The sequence below is a fragment of the Sus scrofa genome, chromosome 13, assembly GCF_054392235.1.
Source record: "Sus scrofa isolate SSC_HxYL_T2T_F1_AM1 chromosome 13, Sscrofa_HxYL_maternal_Yorkshire_Landrace_v2.0, whole genome shotgun sequence".
In the NCBI taxonomy this organism is placed as follows: domain Eukaryota; kingdom Metazoa; phylum Chordata; class Mammalia; order Artiodactyla; family Suidae; genus Sus; species Sus scrofa.
Window position 1 is genome coordinate 189261554 of NC_139395.1, and position 18631 is coordinate 189280184.

The 18631-nt window shown below is 36.5% G+C and overlaps 1 protein-coding gene across 5 annotated transcripts in view; it reads left to right on the forward strand.

Annotated features, from left to right (window-relative positions):
• GBE1 (1,4-alpha-glucan branching enzyme 1) overlaps positions 1-18631 on the forward strand; it is a 276806-nt gene that overhangs the window by 228549 nt on the left and 29626 nt on the right. For 3 of the 5 annotated variants that reach the window (XR_014823705.1, XM_021070783.2, XM_084989233.1), the window contains 2 exons: positions 14049-14233; positions 15853-15983. Coding sequence is in view for 2 of the 5 variants with exons in the window: in XM_021070783.2 (XP_020926442.1) it covers positions 14049-14233; positions 15853-15983 (316 nt within the window). In the remaining 3 variants the exon portion in view is untranslated. Of the gene's footprint in view, positions 1-14048; positions 14234-15852; positions 17366-18631 lie in introns of all 5 variants that reach the window. The other 2 variants (XR_014823702.1, XR_014823703.1) reach the window with 1 other exon arrangement.

The following is an 18631-nucleotide window of genomic DNA, read 5'->3' on the forward strand; positions in this document are numbered from 1 at the left end:
TATTATTATTATTATTTTTTTTGCCCATGTCTGCAACATGAAAGTACCCATGGCAGGGATTGAACCCATGCCACAGCTGTAACCAAATCCACAGTAGTGACAACACCAGATACTTGACCTGCTGAGCCACAAGGGCCCTCCAAGAAATTCTTTATTAACTGAAGACTGGACTAAATTAAAGTCAGAAAATTATTTGAAAGCATAAAACTGCAACCAAATTTGTAGTTACATGTCAGTTAGTAGATTTTACCTTTTATTGTGTTTTCACTATTCCTGTAAAGTTTTTAAAATGAGTATCAGGAATAACATTAAAGCATATATGTATGTATTCCTGGATGGTTGCCTAGAATGTCTGCTGTTATGAATATTTAGATATTCGTGAGTCTTGACATCTATCATTTGGAATATTAAAAGTTTCTTTACCCCCCCCCACTCCAAAAAAAGACACATTTAATAATTCTATATAACGTTTTAAGACGTTTGGGAATGACTTTGACAAAGTTGTTATATACATTCACCTGCCAGTTTGTGAGGGGCTGTTGAGCCATAATTCATATAATTTAATGTATTTTTAGTGTAGTTAGAGTCTCTTGGATATGTCTTTACTCTTTAGGCAGGCTATAGCATTTATTTCTGAATAGCTGTATTTCTTTTATTCAAAAATACATCGTTGATTTCCAATTAAATAATTGTTTAATATGTGTGTTTTATGATAAACGCATATTTCATAGCTTCCCTCTATGTTTTACATATAGTTTCTAGCCTGAAGAATGGAAGTTTATTTAGATATTTGTCATAACCTTAGGTTTCTTGATATATTTGCATTAAAATCACCTAATTATTTATCTACATGCACAAAATATCTCATTGTATAAAGTAAAAGTCACAAAACTGAAATGCTGCCCCTCCTACATAGTCCAGATCAGAGTCCCAAAACACTCTACACACAGAAGGAGGAGAGACACAAAGTGTACATCCACCATTTAAGTCACTTCTTTTAAAAGAATCTTCACCTAACAGTCTGCTTGTATAACTTTGGTCAAAACAGATGCAAAACCATAAAGAGAAGTGAGGAGATATGTCTTTTGTTGAAAGTCATTTGTCTAGCTAAAGAAAAAAAAAATTTTCTCAGACTGAGATAAAATATGTCTCCGACATAGAAGATGATGCCTAAGCTGGTTGTTAAGAATGGTCAGGATTTGAGGAAGCAAAAAACAAGCATTACAAGCCGAGCACTAACTGGAGGGGGAAAGTAGGAAACATGGGCTGTGATCATATTACTATGGGTTACCTGGTTTGACCAAAGCAAGGTCTGTGTATTTGGAGATAGAGCTTAAAGGAGAACAAAGAAACTCTACTCATCCAGGGACAAATACTAGTGGTGAGCGTTTCCAGATGGAATCATTTAACTAATGAAATGGTTGGATAGGACAGAAGTTAAACACATGACTGATTGAATTACGGGTTGTGTTGCTTCATTTCTGTGTTCTTTCCTTTACCAAACTCTTTCTCTTACTAGAATTTTAACATTTATGGAAGTGTAGAGAATGACTTAGCTGTGTGGACTCTTTAAGGTTTAAATATTTAGAGAAGATTTTTACCTCTATGGAGGGTAGTGGTGGTGGTGGTTTACCTTGCATCACACCTCTCTAGGGGACTTGTGTATGATAACTTCAATGCCATTGTTTTAAAGCATAAATATCTTTTAGGTGTTTTTGAACCTTCTTATACAATTGCCTTCAAATCTAGTTGATAGGCTAATTCATAACCTTGTCATCACATTTTTAAAATTCAAAACTCATTTTGCCCAGAGCAGAGGGAGACGCCTGAAGCAAGCACGTACAAATACAGCGACCCTTTCTTCTTACTGGGGAAAGAAGTTCACAGTTTTCCTACAAGCCACTGTGCTGCTTGGGAACTTTTTTTTCTCATTTCTTTGGCACCAGTGGCCTGAGAGGAAGCAAGAGCTGACAGCAGGGAAGTGGAGAAGGATAACTAGCTGTTGGCAGGAACTTGGAGGGATGGAAGCATCATCCAAAGGCAAACGGATACTGGTTCTTTGATTAAGTTATAAGCAGGTAGTTAAGTCTCTCTGCTAGGGAGTTAGAGTCTCTGGCTACAGAATAAAGGCCGTGGGAAATTGAAACTCAGAAAAGCTACATCCAGGCTGTGCCTTGAAAGAGCCTTAGATTCTTAGAGAAATATTCATCCTGCCTGGAAAGATATCGGGATGGAGTTAAGCAGATGTCAGTTATGAAGTATAAAGGATTTATATGAACATTTTCTTCCCAGTATTCTTTCCTGTGGTTATATATTTTCCTTCTAAATGTGTCTGCTTAGCTCTTAATAATTCACTAAGGAAGTTAGTTAATCTCCATTAATGTGACTCCAAAGAACTGACCCTGATTTAGTGGTAGCATGTCCTAATTATAGGCAAACTTATAGGGGAAAATAGAACAGTTGGACTCCACTACTAAACTTTTGGGTCTAAACCTAAAGTTAGAATAGCCACAAAACCACATGTATGATTAATTTTATGACCAGCCAATGTTTTCTTTGTTTTTGTATTCCTGTTTTCCTGGCTTGTTTTCTACCACTTCAAAAGCTGTAGAGTCTTTCAGGGGGTTCCATGTCCACATGCAAAACTTCTGTGCTTTTTATAAGACTGTCCATTAGCAAATCACTTTCTAAGATATTTGTAACTACCTGCAAAAAAATCTGAATTCAGATACGATTTTATTAAAGAACCCCCTTTTCCCACCATCTCTTCCTTATTCACTCTCTTCTCCCCCTCAGAATATTGTGAGTCCTCTGCTCCATGCAGCATCAAAATGGTTTCAAAGTGAATAACAAGAGTCCATTACTGTTGCTTTCACTTTTCCTAAGAAAATAATATCTAGCTCTTTAAAAATTGTGTTTGCATAAAAATAACACTTATTCTCGATTCAACATTTGTTTTGTTCATTGTCTTATCCTTGGTTTGGTTATACTTGTGTTTACTTTAAAACAAAATTGTGCCACAAAGGTGGAATATGGGTCAAAGTATCCAGAGCAACTTGAATCATTTGAAATTCTTCCTCCTACTGGCATGGCATTCAGAGGAAAACACCAGAGGAGGCTTCTGAAAAATAGATAACTGAAGTGGTTTATCTCTGTCATGCATCTTCCCCTCCCTGGTGATGTGAATATGCTCCTCATTATCCATCCTTCTTCTATCTCAAAGCACTTCTGTTTGTTTATCTTATGGCCCTAATAAAGACCAGTTTTGCTGTCAGTTTAAAAACAAACAAACAAACAAAAAAAAACATTAAACACTTTCTTAATCTGAGTCCCTGTGCTATGAACTGGGTAGTCAAAAAGATGGAATTTTCCATAAGCAGTATATAGCTTACTATGGGAAGTAGATTTTCTTCATTTTTTCTTTCAACACAGGATAATAAATCCTTGAATGTATATTCCATGTCTGTTATTAGATTAGGCAGTAAGGACTATAGATGAAAATATAAGATATTTATCCCCAGTCTAATAAAGGCAAACAAAAACAAAACAACAAAGGCCCAAAAAATTATGCTATTTAAATAATAGTTTTAGCAAGGGAAAAAAATATACATACATATAAGTATCAGCAGAAGCAGAAGCATCAAGTCTTCCTGCAAGAGTTAAAAAAGGCCTCATGGAGACCAAACAGCTATCACCTGGAGTAGCAACAGCTGGAGTAGCAGAATACGCAAAGCAAAAATGAGGCACAGATCACTAATAAGTATACTTTATTTATACACTTGAGAATGGAATTGGAAATATATACCCTTACATCTTTTTATAGGTCTTTCATTATCTTCCCTAATGCCTGTACATTCATAATAGGTTTCCAGCTAATGTCTTTCAAATCAAGTACCTAATGCCAAATACAATGGAAAGAATACAGATGATTTAAGTTTGAATACTAACCTTGATACTTTATACCTGCATAATCTTAGAAAGGTATATTACCTTCTTTTTTTTTTTTTTTTATTTTCCCACTGTACCTAACCTTCTTGATTACTGTCTGAAAATAGGAATAATATCCCCTCCCATATTGAGGGTTTTTTTGACACTATTATTTGAAACAACTGCTGAAACGCTAGCACAGAATAATGTATATACAGAGGTCTCTCAAGTAACTACTATTGTTTTTATGATGTTAATATACTTTTATAACCACTCTATGTATCATTTATTTGAAGTATTTTCCATTTTCTTGATTTAAATAAAAGCATCCAGAAATATGTAATTACCCTTCAATGCAATAATGCTAATTCTTTAGCATTTCAAATGACTGGTTTATAAATTCATCTACCTTTATTCTGTCACACCTGTAAGTGATATAAAGTTAATCTCATTTTGTACTTATGGACATTGATAGTTAAGAGTGTTTTTTGTTTACCTGTTTTATTTTGACAACCTTCTTATCAAAACACTTAACATAATCATTTACTTCATTATTCTGTGCCTTATGAGTAGGAACTTACCAGCAAAAGCAATTCTAATCGTGGAGATAAGTAAAGGGATTGATTGGTTTGGCTATGGTCCAAGCATAATTCAGCTTGAAAATTGTTTTCCAAAGTGCCCAGCACTCATTTGGCTATTGCCTCAAGACTTTTTAATGCATAATTTATCAGTGGGAAGATTGGATAAAGCAGGGAAGAATGAGGGTATTGACCAGCCTAGCCTTGCTACTACAGCTCAAAGAGAAGCACTGTTTCTAGCCCCTTAAAGCTGTCACAGTGTCAGAGGCATGGGCGACCATCACAATAGTATTACTAGATGGATCGAGAGCACAGGTGTAATATTTGACTCAGGCCACCGTCCCCTTCATCTAGGGCATGAAGGGCTGAAATTTATTGTGTCCTTTGTTCAAAAGATTTGTCAATCTGTTATAGGAATTTTAAGGACATTTAATGGTATACTAATCTCTTTAATATCCTAGGATAGGAAATACTCACACAGCATAAAATGCCTCAGAAATTAAAATTTACAAATGCAAAGCTTACATACAACTAAGATTAACTAATCTCTCCCAGGTATTTAGTTAAATACTACTTGTCAGAAAAATCGTAGAATAAATAAACAGAAAAACAGTTCTCAGTCCTTTGGTTTTACCATCAGACATCACTGCTATTACTCTTTCCTTTTATCAGTGTCCTCTCTTGTTACTAAATCAATGATAGGCCTTCAGGTTCTAGTTTGGCTCCTAGCATTTACTGCTGTTGACCACTGTTTCCTCTGGGAAGCACTCCTTAGAGGTCAGTCTCTCCTCTCTCACCATGGTTTTCCTCCTCTTTCTCTGGCCTTCCTCTGCACACTTTTCCAGGCCCCTCTTCCTCTGCCCCAACTAGCTATATGAGTGGTCCTCAGGCTTTGTCATTTTACTCATTTCTGCCGCTCTGCCCTTCATATTCTCCCCAGGCAATTCCATCCATTCCCATGCTATCAGTTACTTTTTATGCATCTAAAAGCTTACACACATGGCTACTATGCAAAGATGAATTTTTGTTTTTTTCACACCAAGTAGAATTCTAGATTTTCAACATTGAGTTCCTCAGACTCTCCCCCCTTCCCTGTATGTTGACATAATTCAGGCGTCTCCTCTCTAACTTGCTGCACTGTCATCTCAGGGTGTGTACATTTGCTCTGGGAAGAGATTTACTACCATTCTCACCCTTCCTTCCCTATGATTTTTGTTGTTTTAAGTCTTACTGATCCCTTAAGTCTTCTTTGAGCCCTCTCCCTGACCCCCTCTTCTTTAAGGAAATAGGTATTTCTATAGTTGTTTAATTCTTTTCTTCCTTATTAGATTGTAAGCTCTATGAGGACAGGGACCATGCTGATGTATACTGAGCATGTTATCTGGTACACAGGATACACTTCAGTAGTTTTAAAATGATTCTCTCGTCTTATAGTTGAGCATGTGGCCAATATTGGGAGTCGCGGGGCTCAGAATATAATCACTGACTTGTGCCTTTTGAAGGAAGAGTGTGCATGAGGGAGGCTTCATGGAGACCATAGCATTTGATTAAAATAGTCTTCAGTACAGTTAAGAATGGTCATTAAAGTTTATTCAGTTTTTAAAAATATTTTCATTAGGACTACACTGTATATGCATACACATATACATTAATATTTAGACGTGTATTTAAATCATATATATATAGATTCACTTGATGTCAACCAAGAGTTACCTAAAATCCTCAGGGTGGAGGCTGTGTTAAACTTTACTGGGAAATCCCAGCAGCCCTGCTGACTTTTGTTTGGCTTGCCTCAGCTGACATGCCACCCTTTATCTCATCTTCTGCATCTGATTGTGATATTTTGCTTCTGTGCCTCACAGAAGATGATGTTAAACCTTTATCAATTGTAGAGGGAAACATCCAACCTTAACAAATATTTAAGGGGTCCCTGTTGTAGATATAGGACAGAGAAAGATGCTGTGGAGAATGGAGAAGAAACATTAGGTGTAGCCCCTGCCCAGAGCCATAGTGATTGATCAGTGTCAAAGATGAGTCAAAGGATTGGATAGCAAATTTATTTTTCTAAAAAGGGAATCACACTCCCTAATATAGAAAGGTATTTTATAATGTGCCCCCAACTTCTGGTGACTTGATAGCCTTGAGAAAGACCAAAGCATTTGATTTTAAAGTAGATACTTCCAGAGTTCCCATCATGGCTCAGCAGAAACGAATCTGACTAGTATCCTTGAGGATACAGGTTTAATCCCTGGCCCCACTCAGTGGGTTAAGGATCTGGTATTGCTCTGGCTGTGGTGTAGGCCAGCAGCTACAACTCAGATTGGACCCCTACCCTGGGAACTTCCATATGCTGCAAGTGCAGCCCTAAAAAAAATAAATAAATAAAAAATAAAATAGATACTTCCTTTTAAGAGTTAGTTTTCAGTGCAGTTAAGTGGAATAGGAGCTAAAGTTTTTTATACTCTCATTAAAACTGTACCTTATTCTCATATATACATAAACTTGGTATCAACAAAGAGTTGCCTAACATCCACAACATGGAGGCTGTGACAAACTTTAATTAATTCCTAGGTAAAATTAGTATGCATTACAGTTTAGAGAAACAAAATACACAAACTGGCTAATCAAAATGTTCAGCTAACAGAGCTGAGGCTTTTTTCATTAGTTGTATTGTCTCGAATTTCATCACTATACCAGCTGGCTTCTTGTCAATTTATAGTTTGGACCTTTACATCAAACAGCAAAAAATTAATTACAGGAAAAGAAATCCCAATAGGAATTTCGTGCTTAGAGGCTTTTCACAATTAACCAGACTTGAATGGTGCCATTTACAGAGGAAATGGAAAGGGAGAGAAAAACTTTGTAGAATTTTCCAGAATCATTAATTAACTATAGCAATGTTAGTCACTTGCTCCCCTGTTTTTATTTTTAAAGTTGTTTACCCAAAGCTTTCAGCCTTCTCATTTCTGGAAGCACCCACTTCTGTTACTATATTGAATGCAATGAATCATGGCATGAAGTGTGAATTTTCTTACAAAATGTCCCAAGTGACAGCTCAAAAAATTACCATCCTCTCTTCATTTTGAAATGAGTACCATCCCATGTATTACATGAGTGATCCTAATCATAATTTAATGAGCGGAAAGAGCCTGCTTTGATGGTTAGTGCTAGGTTACTTGTAATGCATATTTGGGACTTGGGAAGTATTGTTCTCAGGAGTCACACTCATTGCCTCTCTGCACTAGAGTTAGTTTAAATGTGACTTTTCTAAACCTCTTATCTGTTGAATAAACCAGCCAAAGATTTTTAAAATGCTCTCCTCAATTTAGGCTTCTACCTTTTTTTTTTTTTTTTTCCCTCTTTATAGCTTAGAAACCCTTACTTGTGTTCCATTCTTCTAGTTCCTAACATTCTAATGCAGTGAGTACTTCTTATCCTATTTAAGACTCAGATGCCTGGAGAATCTGTAAAAAACCTTTTTCTTCTCAGAAAAATGCACAGGTCAGATGAACATATATACAACATTTTGCATAAAATATCAGGAATCAGTATGAATGCATGAACCTCAGGTTAGAAATGCCTGTTGCTTTCTTTCATTGAGGAATATATACATATATTATGTATGCATGTAAACATAACATATATTTATGTATAATTTAGAAATATATATACACACATATTTTTTAATTTGGTTAAATTAAAATGCTGATTCAGATCATGTGTTCCCTATTCCATCAAGTTATCTGTACTAAAACAAATCAATTACTATCTTTGCCATTACCAGAATAAATTTAGATTTCTTATCCATCTTTATATACAGCAGCCCTTACGTATAAGCTTATTTGGGTGGCCATATTTCACTGTACTGTCTCAAGTGCTGCCACATTTCCTAAGTAATTTGTAGACCATGGCTGAGAAGAACATTCTTAACTTGTTTTAATGATAGTATTTTTCTTCGTTAGGTTTGTGAGCTGTGAGCTAGTCTAAGAAGCTAACGGGCATTTTCCAGTTTTCTCTGTTCAGTCTGAGAATGGTTCACTGTTTTTCCAAGGTCACTTTGAAAGTCTTTCTGTGATTTGCCTCCATTTATTTTATGCTTGTGTTTACAGTTTTGAACCAAATATGAAATTTAATGTTGCGTTTGTCTACATTAAACTTAATTTGCCCCTTGTCAGATCATTTACAACAGAGATAACATTCAAAAGCCACTCTGTAGAATGTTTTGTCTGCAATCACTAATATAATTTTTCTATCTATTTCTTTGTTGTATGCAACTTTCTGTATCTTTCAGTTTGAAAAGAAGTCTCTAGGAGAAAAGTTTCAGAGAATCTTTATTAGTCTGTAACAGACTAATAAATTATTCTCTAATAGAATAAAGGTCTTTTTCATATTGTATTTTTTTAAGCAGTTCTTTCTTCTAACTCAGAAGTTCGTTTTCATGTAAGTATGCTTAGTGGAATGTTCCTTAAAGCAATGACATGCAAAATTCTAAATTGGATTATGATACCAAATATTTTCCCAGTTTTATCTTTTTCTTCTATTTTCTCCAAGTATTTAGTTTGCCCTCATGTAACAAATTTTCCTTTTTTTTTTTTTTTTTTTTTTTTTGTCTTTTTGCCTTTTTCTAGGGCCACACCTGCGGCATATGGGGGTTCCTAGGATAGGGGTCCAATTGGAGCTACAGCTGCCGGCCTATGCCAGAGCCACAGCAGCGTGGGATCCGAGCCGATTCTGCAACCTACACCACAGTTCATGGCAACACCAGATCCCCAACCCACTAAGTGAGGCCAGGGATCGAACCCGCAACCTCATTGTTCCTAGTCGGATTCTTTTAACCACTGAGCCACGACGGGAACTCCACAAATTTTCCTCTTAATAGTTAATAATTTTTAGATGTTATTGAAAAAAATAAATGAATATTTAAGATCAGTGTATGTTAGAGGGCACTAAAATTAAATGTTAAATTCAAATTATTAAAAAATACTTTTAAAGTAAATGAACATATAAATCAAGGAATATAATTTGAAGATTATTTTCAGCAACACCTGGCTAGCTTGTGCCTGTATCTTCAAGTAATTAGTAATGTTTAAAACTTAGGAAATGTTTTCTCATACAATTCTATCTGCTGTTTACCTTTTGAACAGTTATTACACTTATTCAGTTTATGTTAGAGAAATATCAGACTAGTCTACAGAGATGCATTTATAAGACTGGAAAATATAAGAAAAAGCCAAAGTAACTAAGATGAGGAAAATAGTTAAATAAAATTGCATTTTATTCACATAATGGAATACTATTATAGTGATATATACTTATTAACATGGAAAATGCTTAATATTAAAATTCAAATAGCATATAGTATAAATCTACTTTTTTCACAAACAAGTTTTAGGTGGACAGATAGGTAGGTAGGTGAGCTAGGTAGGCAGATAGATATGAAAGTATAGGTATGGGTATAGAGATATAGATAAGATATATAGCTATTTCTTTAGACATAAATGAAAATAAATAGAATATTGTCCAAAAGGGAAATGGTGTTTTCTTAGTTGGCTTGGGCTGCTATAATGACATGCTAAAGACCAGGTAGCTTACAAATTATAAACATGTATTTCTCACAATTTCTGGAGACTGGGAGTCTGAGTGCCCACATGGTTGCGTGAGGGCCCTTTTCCAGGTCATAGACTTCTAGTTGTGTCACTTTGTGGTGGAAGGAGAAAGGGAGCTCAGTGGAATATCTAATTTATCAGAGCACTAATCCCATTCATAAGGGCTGCAAAGGCCCCTTCAAACACCATCTAAAGGCCCCTCTTCCTAAGATTATCACATTGAGGATTATGATTTCAACACACGAATGTGGTTGTCTGATAAGATTTCAAATATTGTGTGTATACTTAATTGTGTTATTAAAAACAATGTATCGGCATATTACTTGTAAATAAAAATAATAAATAAAAGAAAATATAATACTGAAATAGTAGTAGTATCTATTGAGCCACATATGTGTCTTGTACTCTTCTAAATAATTTGCATGTGTTACCTCATTTAATTTTAATTGTGCTACTCCAATCCTTATTTACTCTATAGATTATAAGCATATGAATTTTCATGATAGATTGTTAGAGGTGAGTGATAATATAATTTCCCATTGCATCAGTTTTTAAATGGAGTCCAGGAATCCTTGAGGCTTCCAGTGTATGTGTGTGTGTGTGTGTGTAGGGGAGGCAAGTACTCAGCTTTTAATCAGATCATGAGATAGGTTTATACTGCTTCCAATAGTTTTGGTCAAACTCATCATTCAGTTCTATACTGATAAAAACTAGTCTTCTAAGGAGGAATACTAAGAGAGAAGCTAAATCATACACTGGAGAAAAACGTATGTTTTCACCTCATTGGTCCACCTAAGGCAGTTATAGAAAATGGCAAGCAACATAAATTGTGACCTGAGTCACATTTTCTAGAAGACTAGAAAGAAATTAGGAGATGAGGAGGTCCTCAGTTGTGTTTCAGCCGGAAAAGAACTGTAATTTAAGAAGATTGTTTAACATGTTAATTTTGGCTGGAATATAATCAACTGTATACTATATACATACTATAAAAATATATATATATATAATATGTAGCATAAATATACAATATATATCATATATTTGTGTATATATAGCTACAGCACATAACACATATGTTTAACTATAAGTAACCCCTGAAAGCTTGTTTAGAGGTTGCAGAATGGACATGAGGGATAATGAAGGAAGAAAGTATAGAGGGGATTCTAACCTGATTTTTGCCCTATCAACTGTGTGTCTTGAAGCAAAATTACTTTCACATTCAATTCTGCCTTTTAAGATCTAACTTATTAGGGAATTCAAAGAATATTAATATTTGGCTTAGGGAAATGTGTTTGTATTATTAAATATATGAATAAATGCATCAGAGTAGAATTTCTGCACTTTAAATAAAGTAATAATGTAGTACCATGAAACTGAGTGAAGAGGAGCCAAATGGCTGCCTTGAATTCATCATGGTTGTTTGTAGGTCTGCTGCAAAGTTGGTCAGTTCCCTCCTCAGAATGATGGGAGCCAGAAATCTTGGTTTTGTAGTTAACTCTCACCTGCTGCCCTTTGTGTCAGTCTTTCCTATGCAACATCAGTAATCAGTGTACAATGTAAAAGCTGCTACACATTGAAGGCTTTGGCTGCCAGACTCTGCACCAAATGCCTTACTTACTTCATTTGAATCTTAAAAGAACTGTTATGAAACAAATGTATATCCTCTTTTAAAGATGAGGAAACTGAGTACTGAAGAGATTCATTTGCCTAAATTCACATCACTCATAAATTTCCTCACTGGATTTAAAATTCATGCAGCAGGCAGTCATCAAATCCTGTAATTTCCATCTCAAAAATACCATATGATTCCATCATTCTCTTCTCCATTCCCAGTGCATCTGGTCATTTCTTATCTTATACTTTGAATTCCATGTTAACTTTCTTACCATTCAACTATCTCCAGCATCTATTGTCTTTTCCACATTGTACCAGAGACATTTTTTTTTAATCTTTTTTTTTTTTTTTTAGGGCTGCACCCATGGCATATGGAGTTTCCCAAGCGAGGGTCAAATCAGAGCTGTAGCCACCGGCCTACGCCACAGCCACAGCAACTCCAGATCCGAGCCACATCTGCAACCTATACCACAGCTCACTGCAACATCACAGCAACAGCAGATCCTCAACCCGCTGAGCAAGGCCAGGGATCGAACCTGCATCCCCATGGATGCTATTCAGATTCGTGTCCACTGAGCCATAATGGGAACTCCCAGAGACTTTTTTTTTTTTTTTTTTTTTTTTGCTATTTCTTGGGCCACTCCTGTGGCATATGGAGGTTCCCAGGCCAGGCTAGGGGTCGAATCGGAGCTGCAGCCACCAGCCTACGCCAGAGCCACAGCAATGCGGGATCTGAGCCGCGTCTGCAACCTACACCACAGCTCATGGCAACGCCGGATCATCAACCCACTGAGCAAGGGCAGCGACTGAACCCACAACCTCATGGTTCCTAGTCGGATTCGTTAACCACTGCGCCACGACGGGAACTCCTCCCAGAGACATTTTAGTAAAAAACACATTTGAACTTTGCATCCCGTTATTTAAAAATAGCTTTAGGTCTAAAGATTAAGGCCAATCCTGATCTAAGTTCATCCTGCCTCCCCCACTTCTTTTCATCACCACAAGCCCTATTTTATGGCTAAACCAAACTCCCCACTGCCTCTCACATTCTCACTCCAATGCACATCATTCCATTATCTTGAAATCTCTGTCTACATATGAGAGTTTGGTCACTCTTAGCACTATATTTCCATGGTGTCTGCTTTTGAGTAATATGGTAGAGTGTAATCAAGAGTCAGTGTGCTAAAATCAGACTGTTGATTTGTAGACCCTACTACTTAATATCTATCTGTGCTTCAGTTTCCTTACCTATAAATTTGGACAATTTCAACTTCTGGGTTGTTGAAAATGGATACACTTGTATCAGCTGTGTCCTTTCTAACTCAAGGGAGAAATTTGTGACTTAGAAAATTACAGCAGTAAAGTGGCAAATGCAAGTCAATTTTGGAAAATAGTGTTTAATTTTTAGGGGAAAAAAAGAAGTAGAAATCCAACCCGGCAAAAGTAATACAAGCCAATCTATTAGAGCACTGCTATCTAAATTTGATTTTCACGATGAAGAATGTGTAGCATGTATGTGTTGTTTTTTCTTTTTTATACTGTATTTGGTTTCTGGTTTCATCATTATAATGAGAAATAATATTACATGGGTTCCCAACCAAGTGTCCCAGCCACCCCCACACATGTACATGTACATACAGACACATTTAAATTAAAGATACATGTCTAATAGTAGCACATAGATATGAGAAAGGAATGGGGAAAATTAGTAAGAAAAGTGATGAGTTGGGTTTTTTTTTTTTTAGCACCTGAAGTTTAAAACACACAGAACTTTGGATTTTAATGAGAAGAACTAAATTTTAATGGTTGCTTTTCTAGTTGTTATCTCTGTGAGGTTGGACAAATCCCTTAACTGCCCAGAGCTTTGGATCTCTCATCTGTGAAATGGATGTAATAGAGAGTTCCTTTGAGGATAAAAAATAATGTACATACAAAGCCTTTGGAAATTGTAAAACACTGTAGAGATTTCAGAGATTATAGGAATAGAGATTTTGGAAATTACTCAGAGATTTCAGAGATTATCTCAGAGATGAAATACAGATGACAGAGATACTGTTCTCAGTTTGTGCATGAGAAAAATGAGATGTGGAACAGCCGTAGTATATGTCCAGGCTGAAGCAGGACTCTGAGCTTCTGAGTCTAAATGCTGTCCTTACTAGACTATGCTGTTTCAGAACTGGGGTTGTACATCATTTTTAGGCACAGCTATAGTAAATTATAACTTAAATAGATTTCAAGGACTTTAAAACCTATAATTATTGAGTTATCTTAATAACAAATGCTAATGTTACTTAATGATGTTTATATTTGTTTTCTAATGTAGGTAATGAATTTGGGCATCCTGAATGGTTAGACTTCCCAAGAAAAGGAAATGACGAGAGCTACCATTATGCAAGAAGGCAGTTTCATTTAACTGATGACGACCTTCTTCGCTATAAGTTCCTAAATAACTTTGACAGGGATATGAATAAATTGGAAGAAAGATGTGGTTGGCTTTCAGCTCCACAGGTAAGCTCTTTCCTCTAAATGTTATGTTTTAGTCACCAGTGTTGTACATGCTTAGAATGACAATCGATTTGAATCTATATGCAGATCTTTTAAATAGCACTTTATTATTCAGTGTGTAGTGCCCTGTGACATACTTCAGGTTGTCAAAACATGTCACTGAAGTCTCCCTAATAGATAATGAAAATCTTAAGCATAATTCCCTGCTTACTTTCCTAGTTAGCTTATTGTTGTTGTTTAAATTTTGTAATTTTTAATTTCAATTGGTTAAAATAAATGACAAAAGCTCTGCATGGAATCCACTTTGGAAATTGGTGTGGAAACATCTTAATTGTTTTGACTGTTTTCCTTTATATAAATAATTATGCCATCATAAAGAAACTCCTTTGACAACATGGAGATTTCTTTATTCCTTTTTTTCCTTCCTTTACTGGTCTCTAACTTGTCATTTCAATAGATGCCATTATACCTGCATGCTGTTTTGTATTTTTCATGAGCCTGACTCTTCTTTGGAATTAAAATCTCGGTTTTCAATAAGTTTTAGAAAATGTAATTAGCAGGTGCAAATTTTATACAGATTTTTTTTCCCCTTTGCAAAAATTAACATATAGTATGTGTTACTTATAATCCATTTACTTTTTACTGGTGCTGTTTGAAATTACTGTTGATGTGTTTTTACTTTGGTGTCTCTGATTTTTTTTTTTTTTAATGGTTGAACAAAGGTACTTATATATTCAGTAAGATTGGCTACATGACACGAATGCCCTAATCACATTTATTAGAAGCGCCATTTCCAGAAGAGAGAGCAAAATGATGCTGCTTTTCAATAGGAACAATGTTGAATACCAAAAGGCATGCTGTTTACCCTAGAGTCTTAGTTCACATTATTAAATTAGGAGGAGTGGTGCTCCTGGTACTTGTGCAAATAAGTCCTCTCAGAGGTGAGACTAGGAGGGTAGGGTTGAAAAAGCAAAGGCTTCTCATCACTGTAAAATGTGATGTATATAATGATGTCATTTCTTTTTGGTCTTTCTCTTTTATTAGATTTTCTCTTTTATGTGTTGTAAAGGACTTCAGCTTGCTTTTGAATCTGACAAAGTTATACAATAATGTAAATTTTTAAGAAAACTCTAATTTCTGAAATCTGAATATAATAACAATGTTCCATTATGTCTTGAGGAGTAATTTTATGTACCTTACCTCATTAGTCTAGGGACTTAAAGAAAATTCACTTATAAGTAGATCTAATATGCACACACACACGCACTCCCACACACACACACACACACACTCACACTCACACACAAATGCTTCGGATATAGCATATAGCATTTTACTTAAAACCTAAGCCACAACCCTAATTCTCTGTCTGAAATTTGTTTGAAATTGGCAAGTGGCTGGTGAGATATTTATATACTTTAAGCAATTTTTGAGACTGATGTTGGCTTCGAGTTTGCTATGGCAAAATTGCAACATTGTCAAACGATATGCTGGCATTTTCACTTTTGGCTTCATAATTAACAAGGCTGTTAATAAAGACAAAAACAACTTTTTTGTAAAGAATTTACCTGTAGCAGCATCTGGGTATTATTTAAATGTACTATATGTGTTAATTCTTGCAGGCCCATGTGAGTGAAAAGCATGAAACCAATAAGGTCATTGCTTTTGAGAGAGCAGGTCTTCTTTTTGTTTTCAATTTTCATCCAAGCAAGAGCTACACTGATTACCGAGTTGGAACGACATTGCCAGGAAAATATCCTTTTTGGTGCCAGTGAACATGACTATCAGTGTTCAGTTTTTGATTACATCATAGAGCAGAAGAAAGGCTAATGCTCATCTTGATGGCAGTGGCTCTCAATTTTATCTGAAAAATGAGGGACTTGAAATAGATGATTAATAAATCTTTGTTCACTTATACCAGATTAATCCTAAACTCCATTCCGGCTCTAAAGTAGGATTTTGAACATTTTCTTGAATAATATCTTGATCCAATATGCAGTACAGGAGATGATTGTTATTTCTCTTTGTGAGAATATTTTGTAGGTTGCCCGTGAGAATTGTCTCCTGTCCCCTCTCCACTGATTGAGCGAGTAGGCAGTAGTCATAAAGAAAGCTTCCTTCCCTTTTCTTTTTCCTGTCTCCTAAAATAGAGGCCATAGCTCACTTTTATGGGCCTGAATTGGTAAAGTATTGGGGCGTGGGAGATAGAAGCAAAGGAAATAGGAGGAATAATGTTTTGCTATTGCCTGTCTATTCATTTACTCATCCACTCATTAATTTCACAGATATTTACTAAGCATCTATTTATTGAACACCTGTCTGCCAGCCCTGTGCTAGGGGCTGGACATGCAGGAATTTTCCTGGCAGTTACAGTCATTGCCCTCACCGAGCTTTTAAGCTAGTGAAGAAGACAAACATTAATAATTGTGTGATCATTGTTATGAAATGAAACATGATGTGTATTTTAAAAAGACTGTGACTTACCCAATCCATAGGAAAAAAATGACAGATTCAGGAGCTTGCAACAAAGCAGCACAGATTTTTAAGCAGGCAGTAGAAATAATGTGTTCTTCCCCTGAAGCCCTAGCAATGATTAATGTCTGCCACCTGAGCAAGTTGCCTGATGCCAACATGAAATCTTACGTATCATAGTGTCTCCAGCTACACTAAGGGAAACCCCCTATTCAGCTGGCTCAAACAATAAGGAAAAATGTGTTTTGCCAAACAATGAAAGCCCTGAGGTGGGGTGACCCCAGCACTGTGACTGTATCATCAAGTTCCCTGGTCCATTCTGCCTTTCTCCTTTCAACTCTCAGGTTGCCAGCAGTGTCTAAAGGCTGATACCGTGGCAAGACAATAGCCATGCTTCCAAATGTCACCTTGAGACATAACAAAAGGCACACAGATTTGTGTCTCTTTTCAAGAATGAAGTCACTTTAGCAAATCTCCTTTTGTATCCAATTGACCAGAATTCAGTCACACTTCCCCAGAGAATTGTCTAGGGGGAAGAATGCTGTCATTGTGAGTTGCTTAATCAGGAATTACCCGAGTCTCCGGAAAGTGGCCTCCTTGGTGAAGTGGTTGCCCCAACAGAATGCATCTGTGCAAGAAAGGAGTGCAAGGCCGTGTTATCCAGTAAGTAGCCTTCGGCATCTGCCACCCTCCCACCCCCATCCCCTAACTCCCCCATGCTGCTCAGTGACACCGAGGGTGGTGAGACATGCTTCCCTATCTTCTCCCTCATCCTCCCAGATTGCCATCTCACAGGACATCAGAGCCTTTAAGAGAAAAGGCTACAGCTATGGCTAGTAGCCCAAACACTCCCCAGTTAGCACAGAGAATTCTCAGATACTGCTAGTGTAATAGGGTCACTTGCACTAAAGAAAAGCTCTAGGAGTTACCATTGTGGCACAACAGAAATGAATCCGGCTAGGAACCATGAGGTTGCAGGTTCAATCCCTGGCCTCACTCAGTGGGTTAAGGATCCGGCAGGGCCATGAGCTGTGGTGTAGGTCACAGATGCGGCTCGGATCCCGTGTTGCTACAGCATAGGCTAGCAGCTGCAGCTCCAATTGGACCCCTGGCCTGGGAACCTCCACATGCTGTGGGTGTGGCCCTAAAAAGACAAAAAAGAAAAAAGAAGAAGAAGAGCTCTACTGTCAGGAAGCATATATTCTCATCATTTCCATGAAGAGGTGCAGACAGGTGCTAGGCATGTAGCAACTCATACATAACCCTTCTCAGCTTTAAACTGCTAAAGTAATGGCCCAAGACTCAATCCTTTTACACCTAATAAGAACATATAATCAAAATGTAATTTTGACTATTATCAAGCCAAAATGCACTTACAGAACACTCAAGTGTCTGCAGAGCATTGTTCCTGATCCTAAGTGGGGGAAAAGAGATGTATAAAACCAAACTAGGGTGTAAGGTGTCATGCAGTACACAGGATGGGGCAAGAATGTTCCACAGGACAACAGAGGACAACTTAAAGGAAAGTAAGTAAATAAGTAAGAGAGATTACTTGATCAAGGAAAGGACCTTTTTAGCCTGCATAAAAAAGTCACTCAATCAGAGTGACTGATTAAGTGATCAATCTATTGATTGATTAAGAAAAGTCCTTTAAGCTTCAGCCTTGAGAAATGGATAAAATTGTAATAGAAAAAATTGAGAAAGGCCATTCCAGCTGTTGAAAATCATAGAATATCCTTAGATAATGGACAGCACAATAGATTAATTGGAGAACAATGACATAAAAAGAAGCACTCAGAGATAAAGCTAAAAAGATAGACTGAGATCACATAATAGAAGATTTTAATGCCACATTAATTAGTTTAGGCTTTTTTTCTTTCCTGTAGTTTCATAGTGAGTCACTAAAAGGTTTTGGGCTAGGGAGCTACT